Source organism: Saimiri boliviensis, chromosome 12 (genome assembly GCF_048565385.1).
Source record: "Saimiri boliviensis isolate mSaiBol1 chromosome 12, mSaiBol1.pri, whole genome shotgun sequence".
In the NCBI taxonomy this organism is placed as follows: domain Eukaryota; kingdom Metazoa; phylum Chordata; class Mammalia; order Primates; family Cebidae; genus Saimiri; species Saimiri boliviensis.
In genome coordinates this window covers 11377321-11397825 of record NC_133460.1, presented here as the reverse complement: position 1 = coordinate 11397825, position 20505 = coordinate 11377321, and the positions used below count along the sequence as shown (strand labels likewise).

Sequence of the window (20505 nt, the reverse complement as noted above, 5' to 3'; positions counted from 1 at the left end):
TCTCGGCTCACCGCAACCTCCGCCTCCTGGGTTCAGGCAATTCTCCTGCCTCAGCCTCCTGAGTAGCTGGGATTACAGGCACGCACCACCATGCCCAGTTGATTTTTTTGTATTTTTAGTAGAGACGGGGTTTCACCATGTTGACCAGGATGGTCTCGATCTCTTGACCTCGTGATCCACCTGCCTCGGCCTCCCAAAGTGCTGGGATTACAGGCTTGAGCCACCGTGCCCGGCCTAATACCCTTTTTTTTTGAGACAGAGTCTTGCTTTGTTGCCCAGTCTGGAGCGCAATGACGCAGTCTCAGCTTGCTGTAACCTCCGCCTCCCAGGGTCAGGAGATTCTCCTTCACCAGCCTCCCGAGTAGCTGGAATTACAGGCATGCGCCACCATGTCCGGACATTTATGTATTTATTTTTTTGAGGTGGAGTCTCACTCTGTCACCCAGGCTGGAGTGCAGTGGTGTGGTCTTAGCTCACTGCAACCTCTGCCTCCCAGGTTCAAGTGATTCTCCTGCCTCAGCCTCCCAAGTACCTGGGACCATAGGCGTGTGCTACCACGCCTGGCTAATATTTTGTATTTTTAGTAGAGAAGAGGTTTCACAGTGTTAGCCAGATGGTGTCAATCTCCTGACCTCATGATCCGCCTACATTGGCCTCCCAAAGTGCTGGGATTACAGGCATGAGCCACTGCACCTGGCCTATTTTTATTTTTTTTTTAAGAGAGAGTCTCACTTTTTCATCCAGGCTGGAGTGCAGTGATCATATCTCAGCTCACTGTGACCTCTGCCTCCCAGGTTCAAGTGCTTCTCCTGCTTCAGCCTCCTGAGTAGCTGGTATTACAGGCGCACACCATCATGCCTGGCTAGTTTTTATATTTTGAGTAGAGATGGGGTTTCACCGTATTGGCCAGGCTGGTCTCGAACTCTCAACCTCAGGTAATCTGCCCGCCTCAGTCTCCCAAGGTGTTGGGATTACAGGTGTGAGCCACCATGCCTGGCCTTTTCTTTTCTTTTTTTTTTTGAGAGAGAGTCTCACTTTGTCATCTTGGTTTTATCTTGGCTCACTGTGACCTCTGTCTCCTGGGTTCAAGGGATTCTCCTGCCTCAGCCTCCTGAGTAGCTGGTATTACAGGCCTGTGCCACCATGCCTGGCTAGTTTTTGTATTTTGAGTAGAGATGAGGTTTCGCCATGTTTGCCAGGCTGGTTTTGAACTCCCGACCTCAGGTGATCTGCCCGCCTTGGTCTCCCAAAGTGCTGGGATTACAGGCATGAGGCACCACACCCAGCCTTCTTGGTTGATTTATATTTAATATTTATTTCTTTACTTTTATTTTCTTTTGAGATAGGGTCTCATTCTGGGGCTTATAATTATATAAATTGGGAATGTTTCTGGACTACAATAAATTTTTGTGTTCCTTTTTCTTTTTATTAAAGATTTACTAATTTTTGTATTTTTAGTAGAGACAGGGTTTCGCTGTTTCCCGGGTTGGTTTGTTAACTCGTGAGCTCAAGCAATCCGCCCATCTTGGTCTCTCAAAGTGCTGGGATTACAGGGGTGAGCCACCTCGTCTAGCCCCTCTGCTGTGTTCCCTCACCTAAGATCAGCCCAAAGTCCACAGGTGGCTCTTGCCCTGCCCACCTTCCCCCTTTTCTCCTACCTAGTGGGCATTCTTGGCTATCCCTGGCCAGCTGGTATCTTAATTTCCTGAAGGATTTTCTCTTCGCTGTCATATCCCCTTGGTTTGCTGACCACGTCCTGCCTGCTATTTCTTAGGTCAGTGATGAGTCTTCCTCACAAAGATGTTCAAAAGATACAGATTCTTTTATCCCTTATGGTAAGAAGGATTTCTGAAAATGCTATGTGCTGAATCTGGGAAGTTCTGGAGACCAGTCATGCTGGGGGATCAGGAAGGCATCCCTGCCATCCCTGTTGGCTGCAGCTGGAGCCGTGCGTGTGGCAAGAAGTGAGGAGGTGGGAACAGGTGGTGGCACGGGCCCCCCTGGCTGCCCTCATCCCACCTTCTTGCTCCTCCAGCCATCCTCCAGAACATAGGGAGGTCAGCTGGGTCCATTTTTCTTTTCTTTTTTTTTGAGATGGAGTCTTGCACTGTCACCCAGGCTGGAGTGCAGTGGTGCGATCTTGGTTCCCTGCAACCTCTGTTTGCTGGGTTCACGCAATTATGCTTTAGCCTCCCAAGTAGCTGGGATTGTAGGCACATACCACCACACCCGGCTAATTTTTCGTATTTTCAGTAGAGACGGGGTTTCACTATGTTGGCCAGACTGGTATTGAACTTTGGACCTCGTGATCTGCCCACTTCGGCTTCCCAAAGTGCTGGGATTACAGGCATCAGCACTGCACCAAGCCTTTTTTTTTCCCCATTAGACGGTGTCTCTGTCCCTGAGGCTGGAGTGCAGTGGTGCGATCTCAGCTCCCTGCAACCTCTCCTTCCTGGGTTCAAGTGATTCTCCTGCCTCTGCCTCCTGAGTAGCTGGGATTACAGGTGTTAGTTGTCATGACTGGTCTTGTTTTTCTTCAAGCCTGTTCCTGAGCACTCAATAACCTGGTATTCCCAGTCACTCAGTAGCCTCATGTTCCTGTTCCCTAAGTTATGTATCTCCATAATTAAACAGACACATACTACAGGTGTGCATAGCAGGGGACCTGAGTTCTTCCTGTCATTGTTGGCATGCTGGCATGTTCTCACAGTGGGTGAGTTTTCCCCTCTGTGTCACCCTCCAGTAAGTTCTGCTGATTGATTCAAAGGCCCGAATTTAGACCAGTGATGACAATTAATTATTTGAAATATCCTATAACAGTAATAAAATAATCGTTATGCCAGGTACTCTCGTTTCCTCTGTTCATTGATTTCATACACATGAACCCTCCTATGCACAGGGACTAGCCTGGAGTCAGTGCCAGCTGCCCCCAGCTGGAGCCTTCCACCCCGTGCTGCTCCTTTTTTGGGCATCCAGCAAACACGCATTTGTGTTCCCACACCAGGCATCCTTCCTTCGGTGACAGAATAACAGCACTTGAGTGACTGATACTCTGTCATGCCATGTACTTTTGATTTGTCTACCTAGAGAAGGAATTCCACAACTCTTGGAACTATGACGTTCTCTAATCATGCTGTTTATTTTAAGAGACAGGGTCTCACAGTGTTGCCCAGTCTGGAGCGCAGTGGCTGTTTACAGGCTCCTTCACAGTCACTGCAGCCTCCAGCTCCTGGACAGCCCTCCTGCCTCAGCTTCACGAGTAGCTGGGACTCCTGGCCCACTCCACTGCACCCAGCTTATGGTGCCAGTCTTTGAAATAGCATTACTATTCCTATGGTGAGTGTCTTGGGGGATTTTGGGGATGGTAGTTGGAGTTATAAGTTCAACTGAGGTCTTTTCTTTCATCCTGGATGGTTATTAGAATCCTTGTGAAGGGGGTTGCTATTTCAGAAGGAGCTGCAGTGGCCAACCAGGAGTGCGCTAGGTCACCTCTCTGCTCTTCCCCCTGCTCACCTGGGCTGCCATTCCTGGTGTCTGCATGTGTCCATGGCTCTCTACTTCTGAGGCAGCAATACGAGGTGGTCGGGCAGGGGTCAATTGCTTTTCTGTGTCATGCTGCATTTTTCTGACGTAGAGGCAATATCTGTTGAGTTGTCCCAAAGCACAGAGATGTGATCTGCAGAAGGTATTTTGTGTCTCCGTGGGCAGGAGCTGGAGTTTCACCCTGCTGCTTTGGTGGATGGCCTTTGAACAAGAAAGAGAGCAGGTCTTTCTTTTTGGGAGTAATTCTGAGAATCAGAGCAGACTCTGCTAAAGCAGTTATCTCTGCAAATGTTTCTTCATTTCTTCTTCCACCACTCTCACCCTGTGTTTTTTCACGCTTGTTTACAAAGTTTTATTTCATTCCATTGTCGGGTGGGTTGGTTTACTTTACTGAAATCCAAGAAAAACAAGGCTGAGGTTTTTGCTGTTAGAAATGAAAAGCCCTTTTATGACAAAGTGCATCCCTGTCAGCATGGCTTATTCTGTCTGGTAAGAAGAGAAAAAGCCATCAGAACACACCCTTCTGGTGATTTAATGTTTGAGAACCCCCTTCAGGAAGCCTGCCTTGTGATGCGTTTTAAGAGAAAAAGCAGTTAGTGAGTCTTAGTCAGCACTGAGGAACACTTGGCTCTCTCTTGCAGACTAAGAAATACCGAGCAGGAGGAGTCTTGGCATTTGGAACAAGTGAATCAAGAACCTGCTCTCATTGGTTTGTGAGTGCCTTTAAATTGAAAGCAAGAAGCTTGGAAGGAAAACGTCACAGATCATGCACACTTAAAATAAAAATATGCAAATAAAAGAGAAAATAAAAATTCCATCTAGCACCGTGAATTTTTCAGCCCTCTAGCTTTTACATTTTTCTTTGTATAGGACAGTTAAAACCAGAGTCATAATTGACTAGCAACTTTAACCTAGATTAAGTCAACGTATTGTTACCACCTCAACATCAGTACATCTGCTTCTGCAGCATGATTTCGTTGGTGGTGGTGGTGGTGTTGAGACAGTCTCCCTGTTTGGCCTGGATGGAATGCACTGGTGCCATCTCATCTCACTGCCACAACCTCAGCCTCCCGGGTTCAAGTTATTCTCCTGCCTCAGCCTCCCGAGTAGCTGGGATTACAGGCAGCCACTACTGTGCCTGGCTAGTTTTTCTATTTTTAGTAGAGACGGGGTTTCACCATCTTGGCCAGGCTGGTCTTGAAATCCTGACCTCATGATCCACCCGCCTCAGCTTCCCAGAGTGCTAGGATTACTGGAGTGAGCTACCACACCTGGCCAAATTTTTGTACTTTAAGTAGAGATGGGTTTTCACCATGTTAGCCAGGTGGGTAGCAAACTCCCAACCTTGAATAATCTGCCCATGTTAGCCTCCCAAAGTGCTGGGATTACCATGCCCAGCCCTGCAGCATGACCTTAATGGCCAATAGCGTTTCTGCTTTATGAATATGATAGAATTTGACTATTTATCTTTGATATTTTAGGTTTTTCCTTCATATATGTGTGTATATATATGTATATGCATATATATATATATATATATATATGAAATTATGAGCTTTTTTGTAGCTGAATCTTCCTGCACAATATTATTTTCTTAGGTTTAAATTTTTTTTTTTTTTTTTTTTTTGAGAAGGAGTTTCGCTCTTGTTACCCAGGCTGGAGTGCAATGGCACGATCTCGGCTCACTGCAACCTCCGCCTCCTGGGTTCAGGCAATTCTCCTGCCTCAGCTTCCTGAGTAGCTGGGATTACAGGCACGTGCTGCCATGCCCAGCTAATTTTTTTTTTTTTTTTTTGTATTTTTAGTAGAGACGGGGTTTCACCATGTTGACCAGGACGGTCTTGATCTCTTGACCTCGTGATCCACCCGCCTCGGCCTCTCAAAGTGCTGGGATTACAGGCTTGAGCCACCGCGCCCGGCAGGTTTAAATTTTAAAAACAGAATTGCTGGGGGAATGGATATATAGGTTTTAAAGCATTTAAGAAAATGTTTTCCATCACCAAATTGTCCTCCAGAAAAGTATTGCCAATCTGATACAAGAAGAATGGCATATCAGCGTAGTTTTAGTTTGTATTTTTATGGAGTGGATTTGAGCTGATGTTCCTCTGTGTGATTAATAAACAGGTGTTTTTGTGCATGCGTGTGTCTGTGTTGTGGTGTGGTGTTCTGCAGCCTGAGGCCTCTGTTTCTCAACCTGTGTGTGGAACCAAGGCAGCCTCTGAAGTCTGGAGCCCTGCACAGCGCCCTGAGTTTCTGTAGGATTTCTTTCTTTTGTGCTATTACCCTTTCTTAAAAGTTTCCGATACAGGCCATCAGTCTGCATCATTCAGTAAGGAATAAAGAACATGGAAATGCCTACTTTTTACTGCCTTTGTTCTGGTGTAACGTTCTCCTTATAAAGGGTGGAGGGTAGGAGGCTGAGGCAGACAGCAGCAGGATGGTGCTGAGAACGGGTCTGAAAAGTCTCCATTTTGTGCTGACTTAAAAGTTTTCTCTACTGTTGGATAATCTCTTTTTTCTTTTCTTTCTTTTTTTTCTTTTTTTTTTAAAGACAGGGTTTCACCATGTTGGCCAGGCTGGTCTTGAACTCCTGACCTCAGGTGATCCGCCCACCTCGGCCTCCCAAAGTGCTGGGATTACAGGCCTGAGCCACCATGCCCAGCTGGATGATCTCTTTATAATTAAAAAAGGAATTATGATAGTCATAGCAGTTCGGCCAGTTCTGCAGTTACTTTATTCAGCAAGGTCTCATACTTCTAATTTTAGAGCTGGAATTCTGTAGTCCTCTCAAGATTAGGTTCTGGCCGGGTGCCATGGCTCACACCTGTAATCTCAGCACTTTGGGAGGCCAAAGTAACAATTGCTTGAGGCCAGGAATTTGAGAGCAGCCTGGGTACTGTAGGGAGACCCTGTCTCTGTTAAAGGAGATTGGGTTTAGGCTGGGTGTGGTGGCTCACTTCTGTAATCCCAGCACTTTGGGAGGCTAAGGCGGGCAGATCACTTGAGATCAGGAGTTCGAGAACAGCCTGAGCAATGTAGTGAGGCTCTCTTGCTACAAAAAATATAAAAATTAGCCAGGTGTGATGGTACACGCCTGTAGTTCCAGCTACCTAGGAGGCTGAGGCAGGAGGATCACTTGAGCTGCAGTGAGCTATGATTGTGCCAGTACACTTTAGCCTGGGTAGTAGAGTAAGACCCTGTCTCCAAAAAGGAGAAAAGAGGAGAGACAGAGGTCTCGCCCTGTCACTCAGGTTGGTGTTCAGTGGCACAGTGGCAGCCTCCTGAGTAGCTGGGATTACAGGTGTGCACCGCTGCACCTTGTTAATTAAAAAAAAAATTATTGTAGAAATAAGATTTCTGAGCACCTGTGCTGAGCACCTGCTGTAGGCCAGGCACTGTTCTCATTTTGCTCAGCTCACGTAACAGTGAACAAGGTTGGACCACAATTTCATCTTTTTCCTAAGTGTTTTAGATAAACTGAATTTACAGCCTTCCAAAGTATTGAATAACAAAATAGATGTGTTCCTAAAGATTGTTTCATAGAATGAATCATTTTGCCTGTGAATTCTGTTACATTTTCAGAAACATTAGTAAAAAGGAAACTCTCCACCTAAAGATTAGCTGCAGGAAAAGTAAACACATTTATGATATTAAATGGAAGTTTACATGACTGGTGTACCTGGAAAAACTGAACTACGCCAGGCTGGGTGGTTAACACCTTTAGTCCTGGCTGCTCAGGAGGCTGAGGTGGGTGGATTGCTTGAGCCCAGGAGGTTGTGACCAGCCTGGGCAACTTGGTAAAATCAGTCGGGCGTGGTGGCATGTGTCTGTAGTCCCAGCTACTTGGTAGGCTGAGGCAGGAGAATTGCTTGAACCTGGGAGGTTGCAGTAAGCCAGGATGGTGCCATTACACTTGAGCCTGGGTGACGAGAGAAACTTCGTCTCAAAAAAATAAACACATAAAACAACAGGATAGAAATTATACCTCAAATTTAAAAAGTAAGATGACCATGGTAGACCAAATAATGGCTCCCAAAGATAGCCAGGTCTGGTCTGTCCACTGAGACCACCAGAGGTTTTCTGGTTGCTCATTGGCCAGTAATGGCTCTTAGGTCCTAGAGAACCCTCAGGATCAACCACGTGGCCCTCCCAGGTATGGCAGCTTACTTTTGAGACCAGCAGGCTGCTACAGTGGAGTCTTAAGTTAACATAATCACAGCCAGGTGTGGTGGCCCCCACCTGTAGTCCCAGCTACTCAGGAGGCTGAGGTGGGAGATTGCTTGAGCCTAGGATCTTGAGGCTGCAGTGAGCGATGTTTACCACACTGCTGCACTCCAGCTTGGGTGACAAGGGAGACCCTTTCTCAAACAAAATAAAATTTAAAAATGTTTTAGTCTGGGTGCAGTGGCTCATAGCTATAATCCCAGCACTTTGGGAAGCTGAGGTGGGTGGATCACCCACCTGAGGTCAGGAGTTCAAGACCTGCTGACCAACATGGCAAAATCCCATCTCTATTAAAAATACAAAATTAGCCAGGCGTGGTGGCACATGTCTGTATTTCCAGCTGCTGTAGACAGAGGCAGGAGAATTGCTTGAACCTGGGAGGCGGAGGTTGCAGTGAGCTGAGATTGTGCCACTGCACTCTAGCCTGGGCGACAGTGAGACTCCATCTCACAAAAAAAAATGTGTGTTTGTTTGTTTTTTTTTTTTTTTTGAGACGGAGTTTCGCACTTGTTACCCAGGCTGGAGTGCAATGGTGCGATCTCGGCTCACCGCAACCTCCGCCTCCTGGGTTCAGGCAATTCTCCTGTCTCAGCCTCCTGAGTAGCTGGGATTACAGGCACGCGCCACCACGCCCAGCTAGTTTTTTGTATTTTTAGTAGAGGCGGGGTTTCACCATGTTGACCGGGATGGTCTCGATCTCTTGACCTCGTGATCCACCCGCCTCGGCCTCCCAAAGTGCTGGGATTACAGGCTTGAGCCACCGCGCCCGGCTGTTTTTTTTTTTCTAAAGATTAAGTTAACATAATCATAGTGACTGTCTCACCATATGCACAGGCTTTGCCTCACTGAAGAGAGGGGCTCGGCCGAGTGCAGTGGCTCACACCTGTACTCCCAGCACTTCTGACAGCCGAGGCAGGCAGATCATGAGGTCAGAATATCGAGACCATCCTGGCCAACATGGTGAAACCCCGTCTCTACTAAAAATACACACACACAAAAAGCTTAGCTGGGCATGATGGCGTAATGCCTATAGTCCCAGCTATTTGGGAGGCTGAGGCAGGAGAATTGCTTAAACCCAGGAGGTGGAGATTGTAGTGAGCCGAGATCGTGCCACTGCACTACAACCTGGCGACAGTGAGACTCTGTCTCAAAAAAAAAAAAAAAGCAAAAAAAAAAAAAAAAAGAGGGGCTCTTGGGAACCCTGTTAGAATTCTGCCTGCTACCGTGGTGTAGTCCTGGCATACCTTCCTTGACAACATGGAAGCCAGGTCATACTACCCAGACCAACTGCAAGGAAGTCCATCATTTGACCTGCCTACCGAGCACATCAGCTTTTTTTTTTTTCTTTCCTGAGACAGGGAAAAAAACTGTTGCCCAGGCTGGAGTGAGCGGTACAGTGTTGTCTCACTGCAACCTCTGCTTCCCAGGCTAAAGCGGTCCTCCTGTCTCACCCTCCCAAGTAGCTGAGACCACAAGCATGCACCACCATGCCCACCTCCAGCTAATTTTTTGTATTTTTGGTAGATATTTTTGTATTTTTGTTTCACTGTGTTGCCCAGGTCAGTCTTCAACTCCTGAGCTCAAGTGATCCCCACCCCCGGCTTCAAAAGTGCTGGGATGACAGACGGGAGCCATGGCGCCTAACCAAGTACTGGGTAACCTTTTAGATTTACTTTTCTTCCTCCTTTACTTCTGCTCAGGGGTCTAGGTCTGAGCCAGGACTTGAGGGTGTCCCCATTTGGGCTGGTGTTACCTAGGACAAGGCATCAGGGCTTGGCTGGGCTGGTGGGTGAGGGCTCCACTTCTTTGTTGCGTACAGGGGAGGGACGGAGGATCTGAGTGGCATCTCTAGGTTAGAGGACATGCTGACCTTGAAAGCAAAGCGGGAACGGAGTTCTGTGAGCTAAGGAGTACCAGCTAGCTTGCGTTCTAGAGAAGAGCCACCAAGGGAGTGTTTCATTATCCCCAGGGAGAGAACCAGCCCCGTGGGGTGCCACGGCCAGGAGCAGCCCCCCAGGAGCGGCTCACCTTCCCTCGCCTGGGGCACACACCTGCTTTTGCAGGCACCAGACCTGAAGTGCATAAGGGAGCCCCACGGCCTTCTGTTTCCTGCAGCGATGTGCCTGCCATCGTTGAATGTGTGTATTCTTTGGCTGCTTTCATAAATTCTGTTTTATTTCCTCAGTGTGTTTGCTGAAAGCTTGAGTGTATCCACTTGTCTATTTTCCAAGTATTCTCTTGGCATTTTAAGAGTCTTCTGTCTTTAACATGGAGACAGCTCTGAATATACTAAAAACCATTGAACTGTACCCTTCATATGGGTGAATTTGTGGCATGTGCATTTTATTCCAATAATGCTGTTAACAGAATTAGCGTGGAGTCAGCACTGCTGTGTTTCCTGCAGTACCTGGAATCCACTCTGCCCCCGGCCACCCCTTCTTCCCCTTCGACCCATCCCACATCCCACATCCCACTGCACCTCACCCTCCCCACCCTTCCTGTACCAGGGAGCTTTTCAAACACAGAGTGGGGTGGAGAGCAGCAGCCTACCGAATCCCAACAAAGGTGGAAAGGCTTCAGGGAGGGGCAGCTGTGGTGTGGAGGAGCATCACATTCTCTTCACGAAGAGGTAGCCTGTCGCTGTGATTAGAAGGACTTAGGCTGGGCACAGTGGCTCATGCCTGTAATCCCAGCACTTGGGGAGGTGGATCACTGGAGGTTAGGAATTCGAGACCAGCCTGGCCAACATGGTGAAACCTTATCTCTACTAAAAATACAAAAAAATCAGCCAGCAGCAGTGGCTCACAGCTGTAATCCCAGCACTTTGGCAGGTGGGTGGATCACCTGAGGTCAGAAGTTTGAGACCAGCCTGGCCAGCATGGTGAAACCCTGTTTCTACTAAAAATACAAAAAATTAGCCAGACGTGGTGACGTGCACCTGTAATCCCAGCTACTTGGGAGACGAAGGCAGGAGAATTGTTTGAACCTGAGAAGTGGAGGTTGCAGTGACTTGAGATCACGCCACTGCACTCCAGTCTGGGCGAGAGAGCAAGACTGTGTCTCAAAAACAAAAAACGAAAGGCCAGGTGCAATGGTTCATGCTTGTAATCCCAGCACTTTGGCAGGCCAAGGCAGGTGGCACCTGAGGTAAGGAGTTTGAGACCAGTTTGGCCAACATAGTGAAACCCTGTCTCGGCTAACACCCTTTTTGGCCTTAGCTCATCTGCACCCAGGTGAAAAAAAAAAGAAACCCTGTTTCTACTAAAAATACAAAAATTAGCTGGATGTGGTGGTAGGCACCTGTAATCCCAGCTACTCGGGAGGATGATGCGGCAGAATCGCTTGAACCCGGGAGGTGAAGGTTGCAGTGAGCTGAGATTGCGTCATTGCACTCCAGCCTGGGTAACAAAAAAAAAAAAAACAACAAAAAAGGACTTTGAGCTGGATGCTGAGCAGGCGTCTTTCTACTGATGGGCAGACATGTCTGTTTCTTTTTATTTATTTTATTTTATTTTATTTTATTTTATTTTATTTTATTTTTGAGACGGAGTTTCGCTCTTGTTACCCAGGCTGGAGTGCAATGGCACGATCTCGGCTCACCGCAACCTCCGCCTCCTGGGTTCAAGCAATTCTCCTGCCTCAGCCTCCTGAGTAGCTGGGATTACAGGCACGCGCCACCATGCCCAGCTAATGTTTTGTATTTTTAGTAGAGACGGGGTTTCACCATGTTCACCACGATGGTCTCGATCTCTCGACCTCGTGATCCACCCGCCTTGGCCTCCCAAAGTGCTGGGATTACAGGCTTGAGCCACTGCGCCTGGCCCCATTTTATTTTTTTGAGACAGAATCTTGCTCTGTTGCCTAGGCTGGAATGCAGTGGTGCAATCTCTGCTTATCGCAACCTCCACCTCCCAGGTTCAAGTGATTATCCTGCCTCAGCTTCCCAAGTGGCTGGGACTGCAGGCATATGCCACCATGCCCTGCTAATTTTTGTAGTTTTAATAGGACTGGATTTCACTATGTTGGCCAGGCTGGTCTCAGACTCCTCACCTCATGATCCACCCACCTTGGCCTCTCAGAGTACTGGGATTACAGCTGTAAGCCTCTGTGCTGGTTTTTTTTTTCAGATGGAGTCTCACTCTGTCACCCAGGCTGGAGTGCGGTGGCATGATCTCAGCTCACCCCAACCCCAGTCTCCTGGGTTCAAGTAATTCTCCTGCCTCAGCCTCCCTAGTAGCTGGAACTGCAGACGTGAGCCACCATGCCCAGCTAATTTTTGTGTTTTTAGTAGAGACAGGGTTTTACTATGTTGCCCTGGCTGGTCTTGAACTCCTGACCTCATGATCTGGCCGCATTAGTCTCCCAAAGTGCTTGGTTTACAGGTGTGAGCCACCGTGCCCGGCATTTGTTTTGTTTTGTTTTGTTTTGAGATGGAGTCTCACTCTGTCTCCCAGGCTGGAGTGCCTTGAGTGGCATGATCTTGGCTCAGTGTGACCTCTGCCTCCCAGGTTGAAGCAATTCTCCTTCCTCAGCCTTCCAAGTAGCTGGAATTAAAGGTACCCGCCACCATGCCTGGCTAATTTTTTTTGTATTTTTAGTAGAGATGGTGTTTTTTTTTTTTTTTTGAGACGGAGTTTCACTCTTGTTACCCAGTCTGGAGTGCAATGGCGCGATCTCGGCTCACTGCAACCTCTGCTTCCTGGGTTCAGGTAATTCTCCTGCCTCAGCCTCCTGAGTAGCTGGGATTACAGGCACGCGCCACCATGCCCAGCTAATTTTTTGTATTTTTAGTAGAGACGGGGTTTCACCATGTTGACCAGGATGGTCTTGATCTCTTGATCTCGTGATTCACCTGCCTCGGACTCCCAAAGTGCTGGGATTACAGGTGTGAGCCACCGCCCTGCGCCGGCCTGAGATGGGGTTTTACTGTGTTAGGATGCTCCTGAACTTATGACCTCGTGATCCACCCGCCTTGGCCTCCCAAAGTGCTGGGATTACAGGCATGAGCCACCTCGCCTGGCCTGGACACATCTATTTCTGATGGATAAAAGTGGATTTTTGAATGTATGATATGCTTCTTTGGGGACAGGCCTTTTCCATGTCAGACCAGCACAGTGCTTTTATTCTAGACTTTTCTAAACCTTCCCCTCTAAACCAGGGAAAGCGAATCAGTTCTTCATCACGGTAATCAGAGCAGTTCTCTGAGTTAGGAAGCTCTTTTTTTTTTTTTTTTTTTTTTTTTTTTTTTTTTTTTTTTTGGAGGTAGAATTTTGCTTTTGTTGCATAGGCTGGAGTGCAGTGGCACAGTCTTGGCTCACTGCAACCTCTGCCTCCTTGGTTCAAGTGATTCTTCTGTCTCAGCCTCCCAAGTAGCTGGGATTATAGGAGTCTGCCAGCACACCTGGCTAATTTTTTATTTTTTTAAGTAGAGACGGGGTTTCATCATGTTTGCCAGGCTGGTCTTGAACTCCTGAGCTCAGGCAGTGTATCCCCCTCAACCTTTCAAAGTTCTGGAATTAGAGGCATACCACCACGCCTAGCGAAAGAACCTGTTTTTGTACTTCAAACAGAAAAACCAAGCTGCCAGTGAGCACATTCAGAGTAGGAAAACTTGTATTATTCAGCTTACCTTTCTTCCAAATTTCAATGTAGAGGTAAACACACCATACCTTTTAAGTTGTCAGGAAAAGAGACATGAGATTTATTCAAATGACTTCATTTTCCCAGCAGGACCCATCATTCCAGGGTGGGTAAAGCATCCAGCAGGTGGGTCTTTGTTCCTTGCCCACACTCCCAGTTAAAAGGAAAGACTTCCACTCTTCTAGAGCAGTCTCTGAGCAGGGTCTTGAAGCATAAACTGCCAAGCATAACCTCCCTTAAAGTTACCTGTATAGTAATTGGTGCAAAGCAGACTAAATGGGAATTAAAAACGGTCTAGTCTAGCCAGGCATGGTGGCTCATCCCTGTAGTTCCAGCTACTCTGGAGGTCAATTGGGAGGATTGCTGGAGCCCAGGAGTTTGAGAGCAGCCTGAGCAACATAGCAATATCTGTAAAAAAAATTCAAAAATTAGCTGGGTATGGTGGCACACACCTCTAGTCCCAGCTACTCAGGAGGCTGAGGCAAGAGGATTGCCTGAGTCTAGGGGTTAACATCTAGCCTGGGCAATGTATTGTAGACCTCATCTCTTTTTTTTGAGACAGTTTTGCAGTGTTGCCCAGGCTGGAGTACAGTGGCGCCATCTTGGTTCGATGCAGCCTCCACCTCCCAGGTTCAAGCGATTCTCCTGCCTCAGCCTTCCTAGTAGCTGGGATTACAGGTGCCTGCCATCACACCTGGCTAATTTTTTTGTATTTTAAGTAGAGATGGGGTTTCCCTATGTTGGCCGGGCTGGTCTGGAACTCCTTACCTCATGATCTGCTCACTTCGGCCTCCTAAAGTGCTGGGATTACAGGTATGAGCCACCAAGCCCGGCCTGTACACCTCATCCTTAAAAGTAAACCAAAAACAACCAACCAAATAAACAAAACCCCACAAAACTAACCCTGGAAACACGCCTATGTCTGGAACTCTGTACAAGGTCCCTGAGCCTAATGTGACTTGGAACAGAATCTAACTTTCCTGTAGGTTTAGGAAATGTCACATACATGCTCTTTCTCATTCAAACTTAACAAGAATTGGCTTTCTTGGCTGGGTGCAGGGGCTCACGCCTGTAATCCCAGCACTTTGGGAGGCTGAGGCGGGTGGATCACCTGAGGTCAGGAGTTCAAGACCAGCCTGAGCAACATGGTGAAACCCTGTCTCTACTAAATATACAAAAAAATTAGTTGGGCGTGGTGTAATCCCAGCTACTTGGGAGGCTGAGGCAGGAGAGTCATCTGAAGCAGAAGGTAGAGGTTGCAGTGAGCCGAGATCATACCAATGCATTCCATCCTGGGTGATAGAGTGAGACTCCATCTCAAAAACAAACAAAAAATCAAAAGAGCGAGCACTTCTTGGGAACAGCAGGGAAAACCCTTTGTATATATGTGTAGCTGCTTGGCTTGCGTTTTTAGAAAAAGTTTCCATGCCATAGGCTGCTGAGCAGCTGGCTTCAGTGCTATTGGGAGGTTATGTGCAGGTAGGCTTTCAGAGCTGCCCCTCTCCCTGCCCACTCTGGCCCACTTGCTGATCTTAGTGTGAAGTTTACAAATAGCTAACGGGAGCTTCTAGGAACATTTAGCTTATTATTACCATGGTTTCTGATAAGGTAAGCTTTGTTGAAAACAATTATAATTCAAGTACGATAATAACCACAAGATGCAGAAATGTAGGTGTTTCTCCTTCTGAAAGGTGCTGTGAAGCCATAGTACAGTGTGTTGAATCCTGTGGAGCCTCTGGGGTTCTAGTTGACTGTGGTGAGAGAACTTGTTCTGCTTTCTTTTCTTTTAGATTAGTGGATCATGTTTCTCCACTGATAGTAGAAACACTGTGGTTTGCCAGTAAGTTTTTCATACTGGAATCTCCCTACTGGGAGACAGTCCATCCCCCTGGAGCCGGTGATGGAGTAGATTCTCCCCAGTGGTGTTTCTGTAACTTACTGTCCGTCTGCTGGAGTGGTGCTGACTGGCTTTGGCCACTCTGGTTTATGTCTCTTGGCTTGGTTTTTGCCGCTACTGGATTTTGCAGAGAAGGGTGGGCTGTCTTTATTTTTCACAGTCTTTTTTTTTTTTTTTTTTTTTTTTTTTTAAAGCCTCTGAATTGAGTATTTTGGGTTTGGGGAATTAGAACTATCCCCAAATCATCAATTACATGAAGTTGATCTGTTCTACAAATTATAAAGAAAATATAATGAAAATGGAGGTGTTTTTTTTTTTTTGGTAACATATTTTTAAATTTTTTATACTTCAGGTTCTGTGGTACATGTGCAGATCATGCAGGATTGTTACGTAGGTACATACATGGCAAGATTGTTTGCTGCCTCCATCTGCCGTCACCTACACCTGGCATTTCTCCCCATGTTATCCTTCCCCACCTTCCCCACCCCCCTGAAATGGAGCTTTAAAAATGTATACTTTGCCGGCGCAGTGGCTCACGCCTGTAATCCTAGCACTTTAGGAGGCCAAGGCGGGTGGATCACGAGGTCAAGAGATCGAGACCATCCTGGTCAACATGGTGAAACCCTGTCTCTACTAAAAATACAAAAAATTAGCTGGGCATGGTGGCCCGTGCCTATAATCCCAGCTACTCAGGAGGCTGAGGCAGGAGAATTGCCTGAACCCAGGAGGCGGAGGTTGCGGTGAGCCGAGATCGTGCCATTGCACTCCAGCCTGGGTAACAAGAGCGAAACTCCGTCTCAAAAAATAAATAAAAATAAAAATGTATACTTTAACTCTTGTTCATTCTAACATGGTGACATGTAAAAAGGCCTATTTTAGTTAATGATTTGTTTAAAAAATGTTTGTTTAATGTTTCAGGATGAACAACTTGGTACTTTGTGTTCAGTTAGTAGCCTCAGTGTTGAAATTCTTAGGAATTTTTAGGACAGATTGACCAGTCTGGACTCTGGATTAGTAACTCTTCAGGTACTCAGCAAGTTTCTACATTCTTAGGAATGAAGACTTGTGAGATAAGTGGGGAGACGTTTTCTAGACTCCGTTTGTCTCCGGGAAGTCAGCTAATGATGGACTTCTGAGCCCAGAGTCGCGCTAGCACACATTGGCACCCCTAGGATCAGGGTGATGGCCCTGGCCTCTTTCATTGTGGAGGGGAAGCAGAAACTCGGTCTCTGGTTCAGGAATCCCGCACTGTGGGGTCCGTTAGCTGGGGCTGGCCCTGTTTGAGCCTGACTTTATGCAGCACGTTAGCAGATGGTGGCAAGAGGTCTAGCCATGGGGGCCCAGGTCTTGCTCTGGTGCCCTGCATGCTTTGGGGTCTCTAGATTGCCTCCTGGGCGATGCATTAGCCTTGCTAAACACGTGCTGCACCCCCTCACCCTTGTCCTGAAACACGGAGCAGCTGTGTTTCTGGCGGCTGTGTCTTGGTGTCTCCAGTGGGGCTGCCCTTGAGGGTTCTGTGCTTGCCACTTGGTGGCAGCCCTGGCATCTGGACCTCAGTGCAGGGCCTGGGGGGCCTTCCTAGGGACTCAGTGATGCGCATCTGCCACAGCCTGCCCGAGGCCCCAGGGTTTTGTGGGTTAATGGATGTGGCTGCAGCCGGGGCTCCTGGCTACCCGTTCCCTCTCCCTGTCACAGCTGAGGGTTGTCACAGCACCGCTGCCGCACCCAAGAGGGGCTTCCTTCTGGAGTCAGCTCCCTCTGTGGCTGAATGCCTCCTCCTTTTTCCTTTCTCCCTGGCCCACACTTCTTTATTCTTTGTTCTGTTTTTCCTCTTTTGCTCTTGAAGTTTTCGTTATGGAAGAGTTCAAACCCATATAAAAGTGGAGAGTAGTGAAATGGTGCACTGGTACCCAGCTTCAGTCGCAGCAACCTGTAGGCATACCTTTGGTGACATCTGTGCCTCATCTCACATTCTTGAGGTATTTCTAAGTTTTTCAGGACATATGTGTAAAAGGCAGTGCTCTTTGAAAAATTACAAAAATGTCATTACACCTGCAAAAATAAACAGTTCTTTTTTTTTTGGAGACAAAGTCACTCTGCCACCCAGGCTGGAGGGCAGTGGTGCAATCTTAGCTCACTGTAACCTCCACCTCTCAGGGTCAAGTGATTCCCCTACCTCAGCCTCTGAGTAGCTGGGATTACAGGCACCTGCCACTGTGCCCGGCTATTTTTTGTATTTTTAGTAGAGATGGGGTTTCAACATCTTGGCCAGGCTGGTCTTGAACTCTTGATCTCATGATCTGCTTGCCTCAGCTTCCCAAAGTGCTGGGATTACAGGCGTGAGCCACTGCGCCCGGCCAAACGGTTCTTTTTTTTTTTTTTTTTTTTTTTTTTGAGACGGAGTTTCACTCTTGTTACCCAGGCTGGAGTGCAATGGCGTGATCTCGGCTCACCGCAACCTCCGCCTCCTGGGTTCAGGCAATTCTCCTGCCTCAGCCTCCTGAGTAGCTGGGATTACAGGCACGCGCCACCATGCCCAGCTAATTTTTGTATTTTTAGTAGAGACGGGTTTCACCATGTTGACCAGGATGGTCTCGGTCTGTCAACCTCGTGATCCACCCGCCTTGGCTTCCCAAAGTGCTGGGATTACAGGCTTGAGCCACCGCGCCCGGCCTCAAACAGTTCTTAATATCATCAAATATTTATCTGTATTTAAACTTTATTTTTTGGAGATGGTGTCTTGCTAGTCTTGCTCTGTTGCCCAGGCTGGAGTGCAATGGCACAGTCTCTGCTCACTGCAACTTGCCTCCCTGGTTCAAGCGATTTTCCTGCCTCAGCTTACTAAGTACCTGTCATTACAGGTGAGCGCCACCAGGTCTGGTTAATTTTTTGTATTTTTAGTAGAGATGGGGTTTCACTATGTTGGCCTTTGGTGATCTGCCCGTCTCAGCCTCCCAAAGTGCTGGGAATACAGGTGTGCGCCACCGTACCCGGCTGCATTGTGGTTTTAATCTGCATTTATTTAAGGACCAATGATATTGAGCATCTTTTCCTGTGCCTATAACCTTTTCATGTGCCTAAATATATTCATACATATTTTCTGATGAAATGTCTATTTAAATCTTTTGCCCACTTAACAAAAATTGAGCTTTCTTTTTTTTTTTGAGACAGAGTCTCACTCTGTCACCTAGGCAGTGGTGTGATCTTGGAAAACTGCAACTTCTGCCTCCTGAGTTCAGCGATTCTCAGCCTACCTGAGTAGCTGAAAATGCAGGCATGTGCCATCACACCTGGCTAATTTTGTATTTGGAGTTAAGATGTTGTTTCTCCATGTTGGTCAGGCTGGTCTTAAGCTCCCTACCGCAGGCTGAGGGAGATCCAAAAGTGCTGCATTTGCAGGCATGAGCCACTGCACCTGCCCTGAGCTGTCTTTTTTTTTTTTTGAGACAGAGTTTCGCTCTTGTTACCCAGGCTGGAGTGCAATGGCGCGATCTCAGCTCACCGCAACGTCCGCCTCCTGAGTTCAGGCAATTCTCCTGCCTCAGCCTCCTGAGTAGCTGGGATTACAGGCACACGCCACCATGCCCAGCTAATTTTTTGTATTTTTAGTAGAGACGGGGTTTCACCATGTTGACCAGGATGGTCTCAATCTCTTGACCTTGTGATCCACCCGCCTCGGCCTCCCAAAGTGCTGGGATTACAGGCTTGTGTCGTGGCGCCCGGCCTAATTTTGTATTTTTAATAGAGACTGGGTGGTCTCTCTTTAGGAGAGACCAGCACATGTTGGTCAGGCTGGACTTGAACTCCTGACCTCAGGTGATCTGCCCGCCTCGGCCTTCCGAAGCGCTGGGATTATAGGCGTGAGCCACCGCGCCCGGCCTTGGAGTGGTCTTCTTAATTATAAGTTTTCCTGATACATTCTGCATACAAGGGGTTTAACAGATACACGGTTTGCAGATACTTTCTCCTAGTCAGTGTCCATTTTAGCTTTTATTAATGTTGTCTTTTGAGTATAAAAGTTTTAAATATTTGAAGTTTTGGGGTCCATGTGCTAGATGTACAGGTTTGTTACTTAGGGAAACGTGTGCCATGGTGGTTTGCTGCACCTGTCACCCTATCACCTAGGTATTAAGCCCAGCTATTTTTTCTAATGCTCTCCTACCCCGCCTCCTGAAAATTTTTAAATTTTCATGGAAACCAATTTACACTTGGCAGAATAAACCTACATTGTTTCTGAAGAGTTTCATTCTCTGTAACATCCATATGTGAGTTATCCTACTAAGCATTTATGATTTTTGATATCAGGAGTCTCTTCAGTTGTTCTCTTCCAAGGACTCTTCACAGCCAGGAAGGCTTTTCTGAATGGGCGTGTGTGCTTATCTGTGTTATCTGTGTAACGTATTTATGTTAATATGCTGGATCCTTGCCAGAATAGTATCTAAAATTTCAGAACTGCTCTCTCCACCTAAGACCCTGGCTGCTGGCTTTTAATGGCCGGGGTCACACTCCCGTGGTTCACTACCCTAGGTGCTGCTGGTAGCTCATTTGTAGGGTGTTGCCCATCCTGCGGCTGTGGCGCAGTGGCCTGTGGAGGCCGCGCTACCTCCTGGATGTGAGGAGTCAGAGTCTGTCCCTCTTAACACTGCCCTTTGGCTGCTTTTTTGCATTTAGTGAAAAGCCAAGCTTGTGATACAACATAATCCTGATTCCCTAAAGCAGCCTGCAGCCATCTTGGCACCAGGGTTTGATTTTGTAGAAGATACTTTTTCACAGACAGGGGTAGGAGGTGGGGGTGGTTTCGGGATGAAACTGTTCACCTCAGATCATCAGGCATTAGATTCTCATAAGGAGCGCACAACCTGGACCCCTGCCATGCACAGCTCACAGTAGGCTTTGTGCTCCTGAGAAGCTAATGCCCCTGCTGATCTGACTGGAGGGGAGCTCAGGCGGCAATGCTTGCTCCCCTCCTGCTTTGCTGTCCTGTTCCCAGCAGGCCACAGATCAGACCTGTGCCGGTTGGAAGTCTGAGGTTGGGCACCCCTGCTGTAAAGGCTTAGGGTAACCTAGTCTCATTTGGCAATTACAGGTGAAGGACTTAACTAAGTACCTGGATCCCAGTGGGCTCGGTGTGATCAGCTTTGAAGACTTCTACCAAGGGATCACAGCCATCAGAAATGGAGGTCAGTCATCCCTTCTGTGAG

At 47.5% G+C, this 20505-nt stretch overlaps 1 protein-coding gene across 2 annotated transcripts in view; it reads left to right on the top strand.

Moving 5' to 3' along the window:
* RAB11FIP3 (RAB11 family interacting protein 3) overlaps positions 1 to 20505 on the top strand; it is a 109715-nt gene that overhangs the window by 25138 nt on the left and 64072 nt on the right. For both annotated transcript variants that reach the window (XM_010338960.3, XM_003928533.4), the window contains exon 2: positions 20391 to 20484. In XM_010338960.3, the coding sequence (XP_010337262.2) occupies positions 20391 to 20484 (94 nt within the window). The remainder of the gene's footprint in view (positions 1 to 20390; positions 20485 to 20505) is intronic.